This window comes from Barbus barbus (assembly GCF_936440315.1).
Source record: "Barbus barbus genome assembly, chromosome: 27".
Classification (NCBI taxonomy): Eukaryota; Metazoa; Chordata; class Actinopteri; order Cypriniformes; family Cyprinidae; genus Barbus; species Barbus barbus.
In genome coordinates this window covers 3893425-3911663 of record NC_136755.1, presented here as the reverse complement: position 1 = coordinate 3911663, position 18239 = coordinate 3893425, and the positions used below count along the sequence as shown (strand labels likewise).

The window sequence follows — 18239 nt, the reverse complement described above, 5'->3', positions numbered from 1 at the left end:
TAGCCCGTGATGTTGAAGAGGTTCTTTGGCCTGTCCCAGACCAAAGACAGGATACTGGGGCAGAATAATTATTTTTGTTGTCGTTTGCTGTTTTGTACTGTACTCTACAGTACATTAAATTGAGGAATAAAACATCTGGAGAGTACCACACTTATTACCGGTTTTTGTAGTATTGTTTTGAATTTATCTCATCGGTGTGTAAAACCGTTGTAGTGTGTGTGTTTTTGACTGTTTGTGTATCATTTCTAAGAGCAAAGTTTGGTTTTTCAGCAAGATTGAGTTGTTTTGAGTGGAGAGCTTCATTTTGACCTGAATATAGGAAGTTTGGGGAATTGAGTTAGAAGTTATGGATTCGTGTTTAGAGTCTCGCAAAAAAAAGAGGCATAATTTCAAGAAATGTGTTTAAGCAATCGTAAAAAACTGTAACAAACAACTTTTGATTTTACTTTTTTTTTCAGTCACTTTGGTGCATTTCTCGAATCATCCTTAATATTTGCAAAGTATGTGCATTTCTCAAAACAATTTGTACAAACAGCACCACACAATGGATTACCTGTAAAAGCCTGAAACTTATTAAAAATATTTAGTTCATCTCTCAAAAGTAAGTATGTCAATGAACATATCAGTGCCATCAGAATGAAAAGTCCTTGTGTCATTGTTCACAAACAAGATAGACAAAATGTGTAGACTTTGTCAAAATAGGCCTAATAGTGCAAACTCTTAGTATTACCTGATGTAAACTATAGCAACAGTTCGCATGACAGTATTGAAATGCAAAAGGCTGCACTTCTTATGTATGCCATATATCCATTTCAAAAGTATAATTTACACATTACTGTATGTGGGGATATTGTTTGAAAGAGACTGGATAGGATTCACAGTTACACTTTTACTAGTGATCTGACCAAAAAAAAAAAAAAAAACTTTACAACGTCATTTTGATATACAAAATAAAAATATTTAATGGGCACAAAGGCAAAAATACAAAATTAGACAGGCAAACACAGACTTTGCTTTTGCATGCGGCACTGTATGAGGAATTTCAGCAAACTGATTTTATCATTGGTTGATCTACATTCTCTTCATTAATGAAAGTCAAGATTCACCTGCACAATCCATGGCAAATTTACAAAAACACTAATAGAAATGTTTAGACAATATGCTTGACAGTTTATGACAACTATCAACCATTTAGCATTTAATGATTTATACGATGAACTAATGACTAGATGTTTTGAGGGGTAAGACTATTGCACAGAGAACTATATCATACATTTTGAGCAACATGACATTAGCAACTGATAATGTAGGAAAACGCAGACAAATGAACATAATCGATTGCATGAATGTACCAAAGCAATTGCAACTTGTTCAAAAGAATGAGAAACTGCTTTTATCATGTGCACAAGTGACTAGATGATGTGGAGCTTGAACAATAGTTTTGATAATTTCATTTCTGATCTAAGAAATGAACCAAAGCGACTGAGAAAAACTGTAATAGTGCATTAGTACATGTTGAAATGTTAAAGTAAAAGTTTTTATTTATTTATTATCATTGCACCATATAAAGAATAGGATAGAAGTTAAAAGGGGCTCAGGTTTTCAGGGAGTGTCAGTCTCAGAGACAGTGGATGTCTAAGGAGCAGTAGATGGATCAGATCCATTGGCAGTTCAGAGGCAGCGGCTGTCTGATATTCAAAGTCAGACTCAGAGACAGTGGAATCTTCAGAGGTCGTGTCGGTCTCTGAGGTAGTGTCAGTTTCCGAGGGAGTGTCAGTCTCAGAGCCCCTGGAACTCTCATTGTAATCAAGGGCAGTCTCCGAGGTAGTGCCAGTCTCAGAGGCAGTGGAAGGCTCCAAAGCACTGGAACTTAAGAGGTAGTGTTCTCTTCGAGGCAGTGTCAGTCTGAGACGTACTGTCAGTGTGAAATGTACCATCAGTCTGAGATGTACTGCTGGTCTATGAGGCAGTCTCAATTTGAGAAGCAGGCTTAATTTGAGAGGCAGTGTTAGTCTGACAGGCAGTGTCATTTTCTGTGGAAGTGTCATTCTTAGACGCAGGGCCAGTCTCAGAGGCAGTGTCAGTCTCAGAGGGAGTTTTGGGCTCAGAGACTGTTTGAGACTGATAGGCAGTGAAAGTCTCAGAGGCAGTGTCAGTCTCAAGGGCAGTGTTATCTCTGAGGCAGTTTCAGTCTCAGGTGCACTGTACGTCTCAGGGACAATGACAGTCTCAGGTGCACTGTCTGTCTCAGGGATGATGATGGTCTCAGGCACAGTGTCTGTCTCAGGTGCACTGTCCGTCTCAGGGATGATGACGGTCTCAGGTGCACTGTCCGTCTCAGGTGCACTGTACGTCTCAGGGACAATGACAGTCTCAGGTGCACTGTCTGTCTCAGGGGTGATGACGGTCTCAGGTGCACTGTCCGCCTCAGGTGCACTGTACGTCTCAGGGACAATAACAGTCTCAGGGATGATGACTGTCTCTGACGCAGTGTCTGTCTCAGGTGCACTGTCCATCTCAGACACAGTGTCCATCTCAAGTGTGCTGTCCATCTCTGGTGCACTGTCCGTCTCAGACACAGTGTCCGTCTCAGGTGCACTGTCCGCCTCAGACACAGTGTCCGTCTCAGGTGCACTGTCCGCCTCAGGTGTGCTGTCCATCTCAGACACAGTGTCCGTCTCAGGTGTGCTGTCCGTCTCAGACACAGTGTCCGTCTCAGGTGCACTGTCCGTCTCAAGGATGATGATGGTCTCAGGTGCACTGTCCGTCTCAGGTGTGCTGTCCGTCTCAGGTGCACGGTCTGTCTCAGGTGCACTGTCCGTCTCAGGTGTGCTGTCCGTCTCAGGTGCACGGTCTGTCTCAGGTGCACTGTCCGTCTCAGATGTGCTGTCCGTCTCAGGTGCGCTGTCCTTCTCAGGTGTGCTGTCCATCTCAGACACAGTGTCCGTCTCAGGTGTGCTGTCCGTCTCAGACACAGTGTCCGTCTCAGGTGTGCTGTCCGTCTCAGACACAGTGTCCGTCTCAGGTGCACTGTCCGTCTCAAGGATGATGATGGTCTCAGGTGCACTGTCCGTCTCAGGTGTGCTGTCCGTCTCAGGTGCACGGTCTGTCTCAGGTGCACTCTCCGTCTCAGGTGCGCTGTCCGTCTCAGGTGTGCTGTCCGTCTCAGGTGCACGGTCTGTCTCAGGCACAGTGTCTGTCTCAGGTGCACTGTCCGTCTCAAGGATGATGATGGTCTCAGGTGCACTGTCCGTCTCAGGTGCACGGTCTGTCTCAGGTGCGCTGTCCGTCTCAGGTGTGCTGTCCGTCTCAGGTGTGCTGTCCGTCTCAGGTGCACGGTCTGTCTCAGGCACAGTGTCTGTCTCAGGTGCACTGTCCGTCTCAGGGATGATGACGGTCTCAGGCGCACTGTCCGTCTCTGAGACAGTGTTAGCTGCAGAGGTAGAGGCAGTTTCAGATCCTGTGTCAAAATAAGAAGAGGGTAGAAACTGTTATAGTATTGGATATACTTTATTGTTATCAGAATAATGGTTACTGTGATTAAAAATGTTCAAATTTGGTTGATTGTACATTGTTATATACATGTATACTTAATACTTCTATATGTAATAATTCTCTATGTATAGATTTGTAAAAATTGTATTAACAGTTTTTAGTGTTACCCTCAAGTTATTGTGTACTCTGTTATGCTACTGTGCCTTCAAATTAAAGTTGGCAAAATTAAATAACAGTTAAATCATAAAGATGACGTTGCTTCCTTGGAGGGAAAACAACTTGATAATGTTAGTGAAATCTGTTTTTGTTTGTTTATCTGATATGGTCAACCTCAATATGTCCACTCTATTATTGAAAATATGAAGAAGAAAAAAAAGTCAGTAGAAAATAATTGTTTTGTCCACATTGTTAGAAAAACAACAACAACAAAAAAACTAATAATTCAGTGTCAATACATTTTTTTTTGGAGTATCAATAGTAAAAAAAAAAAAAGTAAGCAAAAACGTTGCTTATACAATTGTATCTGAAAAAAAGACAAATTTATTACCAGATCAGCATAAGTTTTTTACAATTGTTATGTCCCTAACAGGGTGGACATTTTTAATCTCACATTTCAGACTGAATTCATAAATGCTTTTATATTTTCCTGCGTTTGATCATAACCATATCTGTTACTTCCTGTCACGATCACACACACACACACAAAACAAACAAACAAAAAAACTAACAAAAGTTCTGATTTTCTACATTTTACGATACTCAAAAGGCACCAAACACCAGGAATGACTCGTATGCTCAGATGATACAATAATGCGCTTGCTTACCTTCTGTGAAATGCCACTCCAGTTGTCTTTTGGTTGGCTTTCTGGTGATCTGTAGTTGTTTGGTGTCCTCCTCTTTCACTGTATTTGGTGATTTATTTTTCACCCTGGTGGAGTACCACCATAACATCACCAGACTGGCAGCGATCAGCATGGTTTTGTTTTGGGGAACCAGCTGAATCTTCTGGAGTCTTGATAAATGGGCAAAGTCGTGCAGACAGACTTGCCAACTTAATATATTGAACTCTTGGGTCAACTGAATTAAAAGTGCAATCAAGCAGAGTGAATATTTTTGTACAGCAGAGCGAATCTTGCAGTGGAGCAGAATGCAAACAAGCAGACTGAGTTGTAAACGCGATCAAGCAGAATGAATATTATACAGATTCTGAACATTCTAATTTCGAACCTGTTCTGTGACGTCACAGACAGCGCCAGCGGGATTTATGCGAAGCATTCTAGGCACGTATTCTCGCATGAACAGATAGATTTTTTCTCATTTTATTATTATTATTATTATTATTATTATTATTACAGGCTACCAGCAAAATAACCAAAACATCAAAAGACATTGAATAAATATAACAAACATCCGGATAAAATGACAATATTTTCATGTTTATTCAAGGGAAAGCACCCTCTCACTCACGTGCACGCGGAGCATAGGCGCGCGCAACTGAAGCCCCGCGACTTTATCAACAAAACTGAATTGAAACAAGTTGTCCTGAGAAGCGATGCAACTTAGTACCTCAGAATGAGAAAATAAATGAGGAGCAGAAAATTAAGTGATGATAAAAAAATGAGGAACAGATACAGTCAGAAATGGTGAAGGACCAAGACATAAGACAGCCACTTCTAATTTTGTTGAGGCTTGTTTGTTTTATGTATATTTGTTTACTTAATATCATATTGACATCTAAATGTATGGAAATTTCATTTAAAAAATGGAGGACAACACCGCTGTCCCACAGCATCTGCTAAATTGAACCCTTTTCTCAGTTTCTACACGTTTCCCAAAGAGAAGGAAATGCAGAAGAGGTGTGTAGTTAATATACAACAAGACAAGAGTGTAGCCGCATTTCCAAAGTACAGACCTGATCGAGCCTCCAACTCCAGCTAGATGCAAACATCTGAGGAATGGAGCTGTCCTGGTGCTTTTTCATTGGAGCAACTTCACTCCTCATGCCCCACGGACCGGAGTTTGAGAATATAGAGACACCACACACAGACACTTTGCATACTGATGATGACCCATAGGCGTAATTTACGGGTGGGACGGGTGGGACATGTCCCCACCACTTTTTACCAGGCTCGATATTGTCCCCACCACTTTTAAAAAGTATCTGAAAAATAGATTGCGTAAGGTATATATTAAAGGAAAAGCACCATCTACAAATCGTCACTCTTCATAATCTAATTCATTCATTTAACACATTTTTCCGCCGGTCAGAAGCTTTTCAACGTCCTCAAAGATGAATATTAAGTCTCGTTGTGAAACTATCGCGAGATACGCGATATGCGTCATGGGATATGTAGTTTCCTTTCCCTATAATTAATTAGTCTACAGATCCTGTACCTCTTTTAAAATTTATTTGTAGTCTACAATGTTAATACTGTATTTTAGTCTTAAGGTCTCTGCACACTGAGTCCGAAATTTTCTCATGCGTTTTATCACATTCGCAATCTTAAAAATTCGTCACGCGCACAGAGACCTTGCACACGGAGTCCGATGCGTTTTAATTAATCCGTTGGGGAAAAATTCACAAAACTATACAAAATGTCTTCAAGCAGTGAGGATGATTTTGTTGTCCTCTCTCTTTTTAAAAAAAGAAAAAGAATAAGGAAATATTGGGTCCATCCAATCCTTAGATTGCGCAGAGAGGAAGGAGAGTTCCACCTCCTTATCAAAGAGCTGGATTATCCCGAGAGATTCAAAGTTTATTTCAGGATGTCAGTGCCTCAGTTTGATACTTTGCTAGCGATACTGAATCCACATATTAAAAAGACGACCACCAATTTCCGTGAACCAATTTATCCTGAACAGAGACTGTCTGAGGTATGGACACACACACACACAGACACACACACACACACAAACATCGAACTGCGGCATCGGAAAGGTGCGCGCCAGGCATAAAAAAATATAAAATCTTTATATTCTGTATCTTTGTATTCCGCAATTTGTTTGTCATAAAGTGCTCTCTGCTGCAAGACGAAGTGTATTCATTTGTCTGACACTATTTTGGCTTTCGCTTGTACGGTGGCTCTGAATTGTCAAAACACCTTCTCAAAGCATCTCAAAATGCTTTATACGGATGCGAAAAACGCAAAAAATCGAACCCGATCCGAATTTATTTTTTGACGGACGACAATTTCGGAGGCAGTGTGCAAACGTGATTGACAACGTGAGGTCGTATTTATTTTTCAACGTGCGAAAATTTCGGGCAAAAAATTCGGACTCCGTGTGCAATGTGCGTGGCTGCTTCACTAAAAAGCTTCTTATATCACTTCCACACTTTCTTTTGGACATTTTGTTGATGTTTTAACATTTATGCTATAGGTAGCAACATTTACCGTATAGCCTTTACATGTGGGGTGGGGGAGGAAAAAATAGAGCTTTTATAAAAACGTCATAAAAAAAAAAGATTCGTCAAAACAATTTCATTTATTTAATTAATAAAGGTAGTTTAACCATTTTAAACACAAATTAACTCTCATTCATGTTTTACACGAGGTTTTGCGTAGTTCAGGATTGGTTAAATTATTTGATTGGATGAGGAAACATTTTGTGGGCTTGTCTTGGCTCTTGACGTAATGTTGAGCGCGTGCATCGATCACACCTGCTTTTAGCAAGTTGTCCGGCTGGTATTAAGAGAAAATTCATTCATTCAAGTAATTCAAAGTGGAATGAATCGTAATACACACACACACACACACACACACACACAATTGATTGGGGATTAATGAATACGCTGCAGCCGAGCATTTATCTTGCGTATTTTGATTGATATTAGCTACCCTGGATGTGTTGTGATAAGCAAAACGTAACATTCACATTGTGAATGTTACGTTTTGCTTATTTGGATGTTTATAGACATATTTGTGAATGTGATGCATGTGTACATCAAAGTGAAAATTAAGTGCATTTCCAACTCTGAACTCAGTCCCCAAGTAAATTCAGTTATTAAATAAACAAATAGCAAAACGAGTTGTGCGCTGTCCCCACCACTTTTCAAAGCAAAGTTACGCCACTGTGATGACCCCTCTGGATGTGAAATATCTGGACCATGACTCCTGCTCCGCTGCTGAGCTTGCTGCCCTGGATTTGTCCCTGGACCACACTGAAGATCTAAGTGCTCTGGAAACAAATTGAGGAGACAAGCCTCTTTTTGGAGCGTTTTGCTGCCTCTGATGTTGACATTAGATTTTACACAAGGTAAGATGACAATGTCAATAGTGTTTGTCAGATTAATATAAAATTACTAGGGCTGTCCATAAGAACTAGCAATGTACTGTGCTTTCAAGAACAGCTGGATATGAAAGTAAACAACTCCAAACTGAGTATCTGGATGTTGGATGTGTGGTCCTCTTTCTGTTCTTGTTAAATGACTTATTCTGTAAACTCTGGCATTAGGCTTTTTATTCTCTGTCATGTGTTGTTGTATCAATGGAAATTACAACTAGGATGCTAATAAATCTGCAATTTAATACCGTCTCTGGAGACTTAACATGCTGTCAAAAGAAGCAACAGCAACAGGCAAGATCGTGTGCATGACAAGAGTTACGGACTGCAGCTCAGACAGATGAGGTCCCTCACACTGCCAATGCAATGGTAAATGTATTATGAAGCATTTAATAATGATTAAGAGACTGCATCTTTTTGTTTTACAATCAAATTTGCTGTGCCAGTTATGGTGTTTGTGTAACAGTTATAAATACAAGTTTGATTTTCTCTCTTCAACCTATTGACAAGTTGTTTTTTCTTCTGTTTATGATAGATCTGTCATTGGGTCTGATGCAGAAGGATCTGGCCCACAGATTCAGAATCCACCAATCAACTGTAAGCTGCATCATCAACACAGCTAACTTTCTCTGTACTGTACTTGGAGCTGTGGGCAATTGGCTGGATCAAAGCTCATATGCCAGATGTTTTTTTTTGTTTGTTTGATTTTATTCCAGTATATTACTCTGATACGCAAATGATTTTGGACTTTATTGAACTACATTGCCAAAATCTCTGGTTTATGGAGGCAGATATGGAGTGGAATATCTATAAATGTTTTTAATTACTGTATAATCACCTGGAACTAATAATTTTGGTTTTAACCTTAGTATGAGCCCTACACTCTTAAAAATAAAGGTGCTTAAAAGGTTCTTCACAGCGATGCCATAGAAGAACCATTTTTGGTTCCACAAAGAACCATTCAGTCAAAGGTTCTTTAAAGAACCATCTTTCTTAACTTTTTTATAATCTGAAGAACCTTCTTTCGCCTCTTGTGAAACAGAAAAGTTCTTCAGATGTTAAAGGTTCTTTATGGAACCATTACAAAAAAGTTTCTTCTATGGCATCGTAAAGCACTTATTTTTATGTGGTTTACATATTCACTGCACTGTCATAATTTGAAAATGAAATAGAGATATAGAATTGTGAAACATACCTTAATCAGATGACCTGGCTAAATAAAATTACATGTTTGCAAAATCATGCATACATTACATTATTTCATCACATCCTTGGTACATGTTTGTAAAGGCCTTTTCACACCGAATGCGAAAATCAGTGTGGATGTTCTGCGTGATGACACTTTTGAATGGAAACAATAGATATCTAATAGGGACGTTTAGGGGACTTAAATTAAAAGGAACAAAGTATATTTATTCTAATTGAAAATCTATCAAGGTGCTGTGCTCATTCTGTGTGTGTGTGTGTGTGTGTGTGTGTACTTGTTTATGCTACATTATGCTACATACCAGATTTAAACGGCTGATTTTGTCTGGCCAGAGGAGAATCACGCTATTTCGACACACTATTTCCCTGTCTAAATACTGTAAAGCTGATGTAAAGCCACCCAGATGTAAAGCTGCTTTGACGCAATTTGCATTGTTAAAAGCGTTATACAAATAATAGTGACTTGACTTGACTTGACATTTGTTCCCCACAATGTCATTTATATAGCGCTTTTAACATGTAAATTTTGTCAAAGCAAATGCACAATATCAAAAAAGGAAAATAGTGTGTCAATAATGTAAAATGAAAAGATTTTTCTGTACTTCCTGGTTCTAGTAAGGACTCTAGCTGCTGCATTTTGGACCAACTGTAATTTGTTGATCAAGCGTGCAGAACAACCACCCAATAACGCATTACAATAGTCTTTTAGCAATTTAGATATGTTTTTGAGATGGAAAAATGCAGTTTTTCATGGCTTTCAAATGAAAGATTGCTATCAAACATCACACCTAGGTTCCTAACTGATGATGAAGAATTGACAGAGCAGCCGTCAAGTGTTAGATAATGTTCTAGGTTATTACATGTGGGGTTTTTAGGCCTGATAATTAACACTTCTGTTTTTTTCAGAATTTAGCAGTAAGAAGTTACTCGTCATCCAGTTTTTTATATCGACTATGCATTCCGTTAGTTTCTCAATTTGGTGTGTTTCACCGGGCCATGAAGAAATATAGAGCTGAGTATCATCAGCATAACAGTGAAAACTAACACCATGTCTCCTGATAATATCTCCCAAGGGTAACGTAAAGCGTGAACAGTAACGGCCCTAGTACTGAGCCTTGAGGTACTCCGTACTGCACTTGTGATCGATATGATACCTCTTCATTCACTGCTACAAACTGATGGCATTCAGATAAGTACGATTTGAACCATGCTAAGGCACTTCCACTAATGCCAACAAAGTGTTCTAGTCTATTCAAAAGAATGTTGTGGTCGATAGTGTCGAATGCAGCGCTAAGATCCAGTAGAACTAATAAAGAGACACAACCACGATCAGATAGAAGCAGGTCATTTGTAACTCTAATGAGAGCAGTCTCAGTACTATGATACGGTCCCCAGAAGGATAGTAAAACCTGATTTTTTTTTACATTGTGGGGACTGGCCTGCTATTAAAAATAGTAAATGATGTTTATCTGAAAGTGTAACAATGCAAACAGGTTTTCTGTAACTGAAGGACCCCACAAAGTACTACATTTCAGTTTGTACTGTCTTTGGGGACATTAGGACATTGTGTGTGTGTAATTCAGAGAAGTTTTAGCCGGGGCATTAATCTGCCTGAAAGCAGACTTTGATCCTGCAAAAGGCTTAGAAAGAAAAACCGAGAGAATGTAAGAAGGTGAGATGAATAAACAAAAAGAGTTAAGAGTTAAACAGATGTCTAATCCATCCCAGAGGATTAATTTAATCGCCTCTTTACTTCTCTCCCTTTCCCATGCTTTCACATGACATGTTTTTTTCATTCTTTTTCTTTTCTTTTAACTGTAAAATGGAAGAATGGGAGTGAATGGGACATTTTTTAACTGTAATCTTTTTTAAAGTATAAAGTTTATAAAAAAAAAACAAATTATGGAGTTTGTACATTAAATGGTTTGAGATAAATTACCTCTGTAATTAACTTTAATATAGGGAAAAAAAAAGAACAGAAATGACAACCTCAAGCACATCTGTGTTTAATAGCTCTTGATCTATTCTGTTGTCATTTTATTTATTTTTAATGACAGGGAGGTTTTGTGTAAATGGATGATGAAGTCTGTGCTTTACATTTCCGTGGATAATAATGTTGCGGTTGCCATGGAAGCAGAACAAGGGGACCAGACACATGCACATGCTCTAACATTCTATAAATAGAGGGACAGTAATTAAAGACCTTTGAATGAACCTCTTTAACATCATGGGATTGTGGGGGCATTAACAATTCACACTGTGTTAAAGCATACAGCTTATGAATGGTGCAGTATGAGTTTTGTTGCTGATGCTGTTTATTTTTATTGGTTTTATTTGTTCATTTTGAATGAGTTTAATCTGTCTAAATATGCTCATCACTGATGAAACACAAACACAAGCATACAATGGCACTCTGACAAATGCACTTCACTTTCTACACTGCCTGTTCCATCTTACTACACTCTTAAACATTTTAGTGAGAAATTACAGTATATTCCAGGTTAATAATTGCATTACTTTCACAGTAATTTCACAGTTGGACTTCTCTTGTATCTAACTGCACTCTCAGAAATTTATTGTAAACAAACTGCATCATACTGTGTTTCTGCAGTGCATTAGTACTATTAACGTTTCCAGCATGCAATGCAGGACGAATAGATCATGCTGTGTAGAGAATATAAACTTGTTGGTTTTATTTGTGCTGTTGAACTTGTTTTTGGTTCACTTTTAGCCGTTTGTGATGTTTGTTTCATTTGTAATGTTGGTTTGTGTTATAAGTGTTGTTTTTATTTGTTAAGTGTTTTCATTGTTGTGTTTTGTATGTCAAGTGTTGATGTCACATCTTTCAAAAATAAAATCATGTTGCTGCGTATGCACGGTCAACACACAATGAATGAATCACTCTCTGAGATCATTTCTTAATATTAAAGATTCAAAATGAACAAATTGTTCAAGAAAAGTCATCACTACTAGGAAGCTATAGTTAGATCCTTTGCTATCTGGAGAAGTTGATTTTGTGTATGGAGTGTAAATTGATGTGGAAAAAAGTTATTTAAAGCAGTTTAACATAAGGCACCTTGAAAAAGGCTACTAGCCAAAACGTTGGTTAATAAATATGCTTAAGTGAGTGTGCAGTTGTTCTCCTCTACTTTTATAACATAAGGCAGCAACATAAAACATGAAGAAAATGATGGGGTGTGAATACTTTCACAAGGCACTGTATATAATTATATACAGTATCTCACAGAAGTGAGTACACCCCTCACATTTTTGTAAATATTTTATTATATCTTTTCATGTGACAACACTGATGAAATGGCACGTTGCTACAATGTAATGTAGAGAGTGTACATTTTGTATAACAGTATAAATTTGCTGTCCCCTCAAAATAACTCAACACACAGCCATTAATGTCTAAACCACTGGCCACAAAAGTGAGTACACCCCTAAGTGAAAATGTCCAAATTGGGCCCAATTAGCCATTTTCTCTCCCCGGTGTCATGAGACTCGTTAGTGTTACAAGGTCTCAGGTGTGAATGGGGAGCAGGTGTGTTAAATTTGGTGTTATCGCTCTCACTCTCTCATACTGGTCACTGGAAGTTCAACATGGCACCTCATGGCAAGGAACTCTCTGAGGATCTGAAAAAAAGAAATGTTGCTCTACATAAGTATGGCGTAGGCTATAAGAAGATTGCCAAGACCCTGAAACTGAGCTGCAGCACAGTGGGCAAGACCATACAGCAGTTTAACAGGACAGGTTCCACTCAGAACAGGCCTCGCCATGGTCGACCAAAGAAGTTGAGTGCATGTGCTCAGCGTCATATCCAGAGGCTGTGTTTGGGAAATAGACGTATGAGTGCTGCCAGCATTGCTGCAGAGGTTGAAGGGGTGGGGGGTCAGCCTGTCAGTGCTCAGATCATACGCTGCACACTGCATCAAATTGGTATGCATGGCTGTCGTCCCAGAAGGAAGCCTCTTCTAAAGATGATCCACAAGAAATCCTGCAAACAGTTTGCTGAAGACAAGCAGACTAAGGACATGGATTACTGGAACCATGTCCTGTGGTCTGATGAGACCAAGATAAACTTATTTGGTTCAGATGGTGTCAAGCGTGTGGCGGCAACCAGGTGAGGAGAACAAAGACAAGTGTGTCTTGCCTACAGTCAAGCATGGTGGTGGGAGTGTCATGGTCTGGGGCTGCATGAATGCTGCCAGCACTGGGGAGCTACAGTTCATTGAGGGAACCATGAATGCCAACATGTTCTGTGACATACTGAAGCAGAGACTGGGCCTCAGAGCAGTATTCCAACATGATAACGACCCCAAACACACCTCCAAGACGACCACTGCCTTGCTAAAGAAGCCGAGGGTAAAGGTGATGGACTGGCCAAGCATGTCTCCAGACCTAAACCCTATTGAGTATCTGTGGGGCATCCTCAAACGGAAGGTGGAGGAGCGCAAGGTCTCTAACATCCACCAGCTCTGTGATGTCGTCATGGAGGAGTGGAAGAGGACCCCAGTGGCAACCTGTGAAGCTCTGGTGAACTCCATGCCCAAGAGGGTTAAGGCAGTGCTGGACAATAATGGTGGCCACACAAAATATTGACACTTTGGGCCCAATTAGGACATTTTCACTTAGGGGTGTACTCACTTTTGTGGCCAGCGGTTTAGACATTAATGGCTGTGTGTTGAATTATTTTGAGGGGACAGCAAATTTACACTGTTATACAAGCTGTACACTCACTACTTTACATTGTAGCAAAGTGTCATTTCTTCAGTGTTCACAAAAATGTGAGGGGTGTACTCACTTCTGTGAGATACTGTATATATATGGTGTGTGGTGAGTGTACTGGCGCCGTTGTACTGTGGCTGCCATCGCATCATCCAAGTGGATGCTGCACACTGGTGGTGGTTGAGGAGAGATCCCCACATGATTGTAAAGCGCTTTGGGTGTACGGCAATACACCATAAAAGCGTTATAGAAATGCATCATTCATCATTCAATCATATATGTATAGTGCATTTAAGAATCCTTCTAACATAGGTGTTCCTATGTGTTCCTATTAGTTTTGCAAATCTTTTTGGATAAAAGCATCTGCTAAATTAATGCATGTAAATAAAAAAAAAAAGATTGTTGAGTTTGAAGTTTTGGCAAGAAGGGCATTCCCACAGAGGACAGGATGGGGAGATGATGCCCTCCAGACCTACAGTAAACTAGATTAACTCTTTTGGTGAGAGGCCAGAGTGAGAACAGATGGCTTGCTATCTCTGTGTGTGTGTTTGTACATTTATGTGGGTGAATCTTACAGACATATAAGTTATATTTTGCATAATATTACACTGGATGCATTCAGACAATAGCCAAATTTTGAAAGAAGTTTATGTCAGTTTGGGGAACGCTCTTAAAAATAAAGGTGCTACAAAAGGTTCTTCAAGCGATGCAATAGAACAAGGTTCTTTAAATAATCATCTCTTGCTTACATTTTTATAATCTGAAGAACCTTATTTGCCACAAAGAACCTTTTGTGAAACAGAAAGGTTCTTCAGATGTTGAAGGTTCTTCTATGGCATTGTGAAGCACCTTTACATTTAAGAGTGAAGGTATCAACATTTTTGATTGGACAGGTTGTTATACTAAAATATGTTCTTATTTAAGTTATTTTCGTGTAGTTTCAAACCTGCTTTGCTATCATCTGTGTAAAAAAAAAAAAAAAAAAAAAAAAATGGTCAATCTTTTCCAAAATCCCAAGTATTGATACTTAAGATTTTATTTTATTTTATATATTTTTTTAACTACATTCCTACTATTTTTATGAAAATTTCCTCCAATTCTCAAAACAATAGGTAAAAAAAAAAAAAACACAAGGGCAGAGAGTTCACAAAAAGCCACTAAACAGGAAGAGAGATGTTTGTCTAGAAGAGTTTTTTTTTAATCCATTACCATAGAAACAACAGTTTCTATTTTATTCAAGTATGTGTACTGTCCTCAGTAGCCTTTGGTGTGAACAGATATAACACTATATGCAATAACATATATTAAATATGTATCATATACTGTAAAAAGTGGTAACTTGCAATTGTTATCTTATAGAGAGATTGTTTTTTTTCTGATTTAACCTATAAAACCTGCTGATATACATTAATCTATACAGGTTGGTTCAGTGATGCTAAATAACATTTTTGAAAAACAGTTAATTTATATCTTTACCATTTTTCAGTGTATAATTAATAAACAAACATTATAACATTGTAGTATTGTTAAAATTCAGAATGTGTTGTTGCATGAAAGTTTTGTTTTCATTTAGATTCAAATTTTGCTTAGATTTAGTTTTATTTTGTACTGTTTCACTGCATTTTGTTTTGCAAACCAATTACATTGCTTTTAAAGCACTTAAATAAATTCTTATGTGACCACCTACTTTTTGAAAACGGCTTTTTATTGCTGAATTCGTCTGTTTTCATGATTCTGATTGTAGAATGGCAGTGGTGAGATGACGGAGGTGGAGCCGGTGTTGGATTTTGCGTCATCAGGTCGATCAGGTCGACGTAATGCTCTTCCTGACATCCTGGGCTCTCCTGCCGGTGTCAGTCCGTCGGACCTGCCCCTCAAACTAGCCGAGCTCTCACTCACAGGTCAGTGACACACACACACACACACACACACAGATTTGGTGCTCTGTGCATTAACCTGGCGTTTGCTCTGCAGACGGTCCTGAAGGAGCTCAGTCTCCAACATCACAGGAGGCTCCACTCCCTCCAGAGAGCTCAGAGGAGAAACAGGGACCCTGAAAACTCCTCCTCACCTCCCTCAGTGAACGCCTGTTTAACATATCCAATGGAGCAAGAAAGAAAAGGAAATATAAAGGTGGCGATACCTCAGGGACAAGACTGGATTACTGCACATGCTGTGGCTCTGTGTCACGTGACACACTTGCAGGCTGTGTGTGTGTTATCCCAGTGACACGATAAGGCAGATATCTCAGATTACTCGGTCACCGGTCACATGGTGTTGTCCATCTATGGTCAATCAAACTCTCACTGCAGATTAAGCAGGTAGGAGTGACATTAAGTGAGCAGAAACATCAGAACGTGGCTTTGAAGACACCAGTGTTCTTATTTCTGACTAAAATTTAAATTTTAAATATTACAAGTAATTGTGGTCCCACTTTATATTAGGTGTCTTTAACTACTATTTGCTCATTTAAAAATAAAAATTAAAAAAACAATTATTGCGCTCATTTTTACTTCATTTTCCAAGTAATTATAGATGCAACTACAGAAATGTAATTACAGGAAGATATTTTTATGGCAGCGACTATTTGCACTAAGTGAAAATAGTGATAGATGCTATTTACACTAAGTACAAATAGTATATTTTCTTAGCGAGAGATGCTATTTGTACTAAGTGAAAATAGCAGTATTTTTTATCGATATGCTATTTACACTAAGTGCAAATAGCTATAGATTCTATTTACACTATGTTAAAATAGCAAGATTTTCTGCTTTTTATAGTACTTATTGAAAATAGTGGCAATTATCTGCACCTCGGTATTGTAGTACATTATAAAATAGTACGCAATAATAACATACTGAGTGTAAATTATAGTTTTAATTCAAATTAGGCTATTAAATGGATGCCGCCTTATTGGGACAATAAAGCCCTCCCTACACCTTCCCTAACCCTGCGCGATACTTTATTTTTAACTTTTTGATTATTTTCTTCATTTTATTCAAAATAAATGCCTTTCTGATGCGATATGAGATTTGAAAAGGGAGAAAAAAAGTTTGGCAAAAGGAGGGTTCGAACTCGTCAAAAAGCACGCGCCTTAAAATCTATGCCACTGAAACCAATATTGTACGTCTTTTTGCAGACTATCCCAATCACACGTTGGTGGGCGGAGTTAGTGTAAATAGAAAATGTGAAAACACATTGTATCAGATCATTAATTTAAACGGAAGTACATCATAATTAAAAACAATTAATATTTTTTGTAATAAAATAAAATGTAATTATTATGTGAACAACTAAATCTTAATAAAGAAATGAAAATGAAAATTAGAGATTTAAATTAGTTGAAGTATTACAATAACAATCAGTCAATCAATAGAACTATGTATTAAAAAAGCAAAAACGATTAAAGATGACAAAAACACACGATTACTAACATAACTGAAAACTGAAAATATAAAATACTAGCCAAAATTCAAATGATTAAGAAATACTAATAGTATTAATACTATAGTAATAGTAATACTACACTTGAAGCAACAGTTATAAATGACTAAAATACACAGGAATCACATCATACATATGATATTTGTTACCAAACTCATTGGAGTAGCTGCAGCATGTCAAAATGGAAATGGGCATCTGTCAGGCATGTCTCAGCGTGGACAGCTCTGCTATATGATCGTCATCTAGTTTAGTGATGTAGATGAACAGTAATCATTTTCTTTTCAACTTTATTGCTAAATATAAGCAGGCAGGCTTGTTGTCAATGATGATTCATCTGTGCATTTCAGACACACCAACCTGCATCCATGAAGGCCAGAGACTATGAATCTCTGAAGAGAAGGGGCAAATAAACCAAGACTGCGTTTCCCAAGATTATAGAAACCACTGGCAGGAATGCTCTGTACTATCCACTAATGCAGCCCAGAGCATTTGAAAAACAAGCACTTTTTAGGTGCCATAAACTGTAAACGTATATTATATTTATATTAATATAACATTTACTTAACCTTTTTTACTTAAGTGTCATTTTAATGTAAATCTAAGTAGTATGTATATTTTTGAAATTCCTTTTTTTTTTTTACTGAAATACATTATTTCATTAAAGGTTGCATGCATTTGTTAACTTATCAATATATTTTAAATATTTTAAATTCAGTCCCTATATTTTCCAAAAAATCGGTACAATGGCCTCCAATCCCATAAGCATAATGAGATTTTGTATGATATCTGCCAGTGATGTTGTTAATGTTAACTTATATCCAACAACCTTGAGATAAAACGATTTATAAATACTGCATTAATTATCTCTTCACATATCAGAATATGTGTCATATCATTTTTGCATTATAAAAGCTTTCTTTTAATGTTAAATATTACGAAGTGTAATAATCAAGGCAGAGGCAGGTTTCCTCTCAGAGATTTGAAACTCTTTGAAAGATTGGTATGGGATATGTGTTTATTGACAGCAGATAGAGGTAGAGTGTCACCAGCATATGTTGGGGGGAACTGGCCCCGTCTGTGC

The 18239-nt window shown here is 38.2% G+C and overlaps 2 protein-coding genes across 2 annotated transcripts; one reads left to right on the top strand and one right to left on the bottom strand.

Moving 5' to 3' along the window:
* Positions 1-940: 940 nt before the first annotated feature.
* On the bottom strand, positions 941-4724 carry LOC306847362 (uncharacterized protein). Its single transcript, XM_079381272.1, has 2 exons — positions 4320-4724; positions 941-3460 (listed from the first exon to the last, which is right to left on the bottom strand). Exons 1-2 carry the CDS (start codon positions 4468-4470, stop codon positions 1584-1586), a joined length of 2028 nt encoding a protein of 675 aa, XP_079237398.1. The 5' UTR covers positions 4471-4724; the 3' UTR covers positions 941-1583.
* A 10749-nt stretch (positions 4725-15473) lies between these two features.
* On the top strand, positions 15474-15771 carry LOC306847281 (cAMP-dependent protein kinase inhibitor beta-like; the record flags this gene model as incomplete). The annotated part of the gene is made up of 2 exons (XM_079381132.1): positions 15474-15615; positions 15689-15771. 2 exons carry the CDS (start codon positions 15474-15476, stop codon positions 15769-15771), a joined length of 225 nt encoding a protein of 74 aa, XP_079237258.1.
* Between the last annotated feature and the right edge of the window lie 2468 nt (positions 15772-18239).

Bases quoted from the DNA above. Each gene is read 5' to 3' on its own strand.
- LOC306847362 (XM_079381272.1), bottom strand. From the start codon at position 4,470: ATGCTGATCGCTGCCAGTCTGGTGATGTTATGGTGGTACTCCACCAGG. The intron at 3,461-4,319 runs GTAAGCAAGCGC...ATTTTGACACAG, and splicing joins GGAGTGGCATTTCACAGAAG to GATCTGAAACTGCCTCTACC.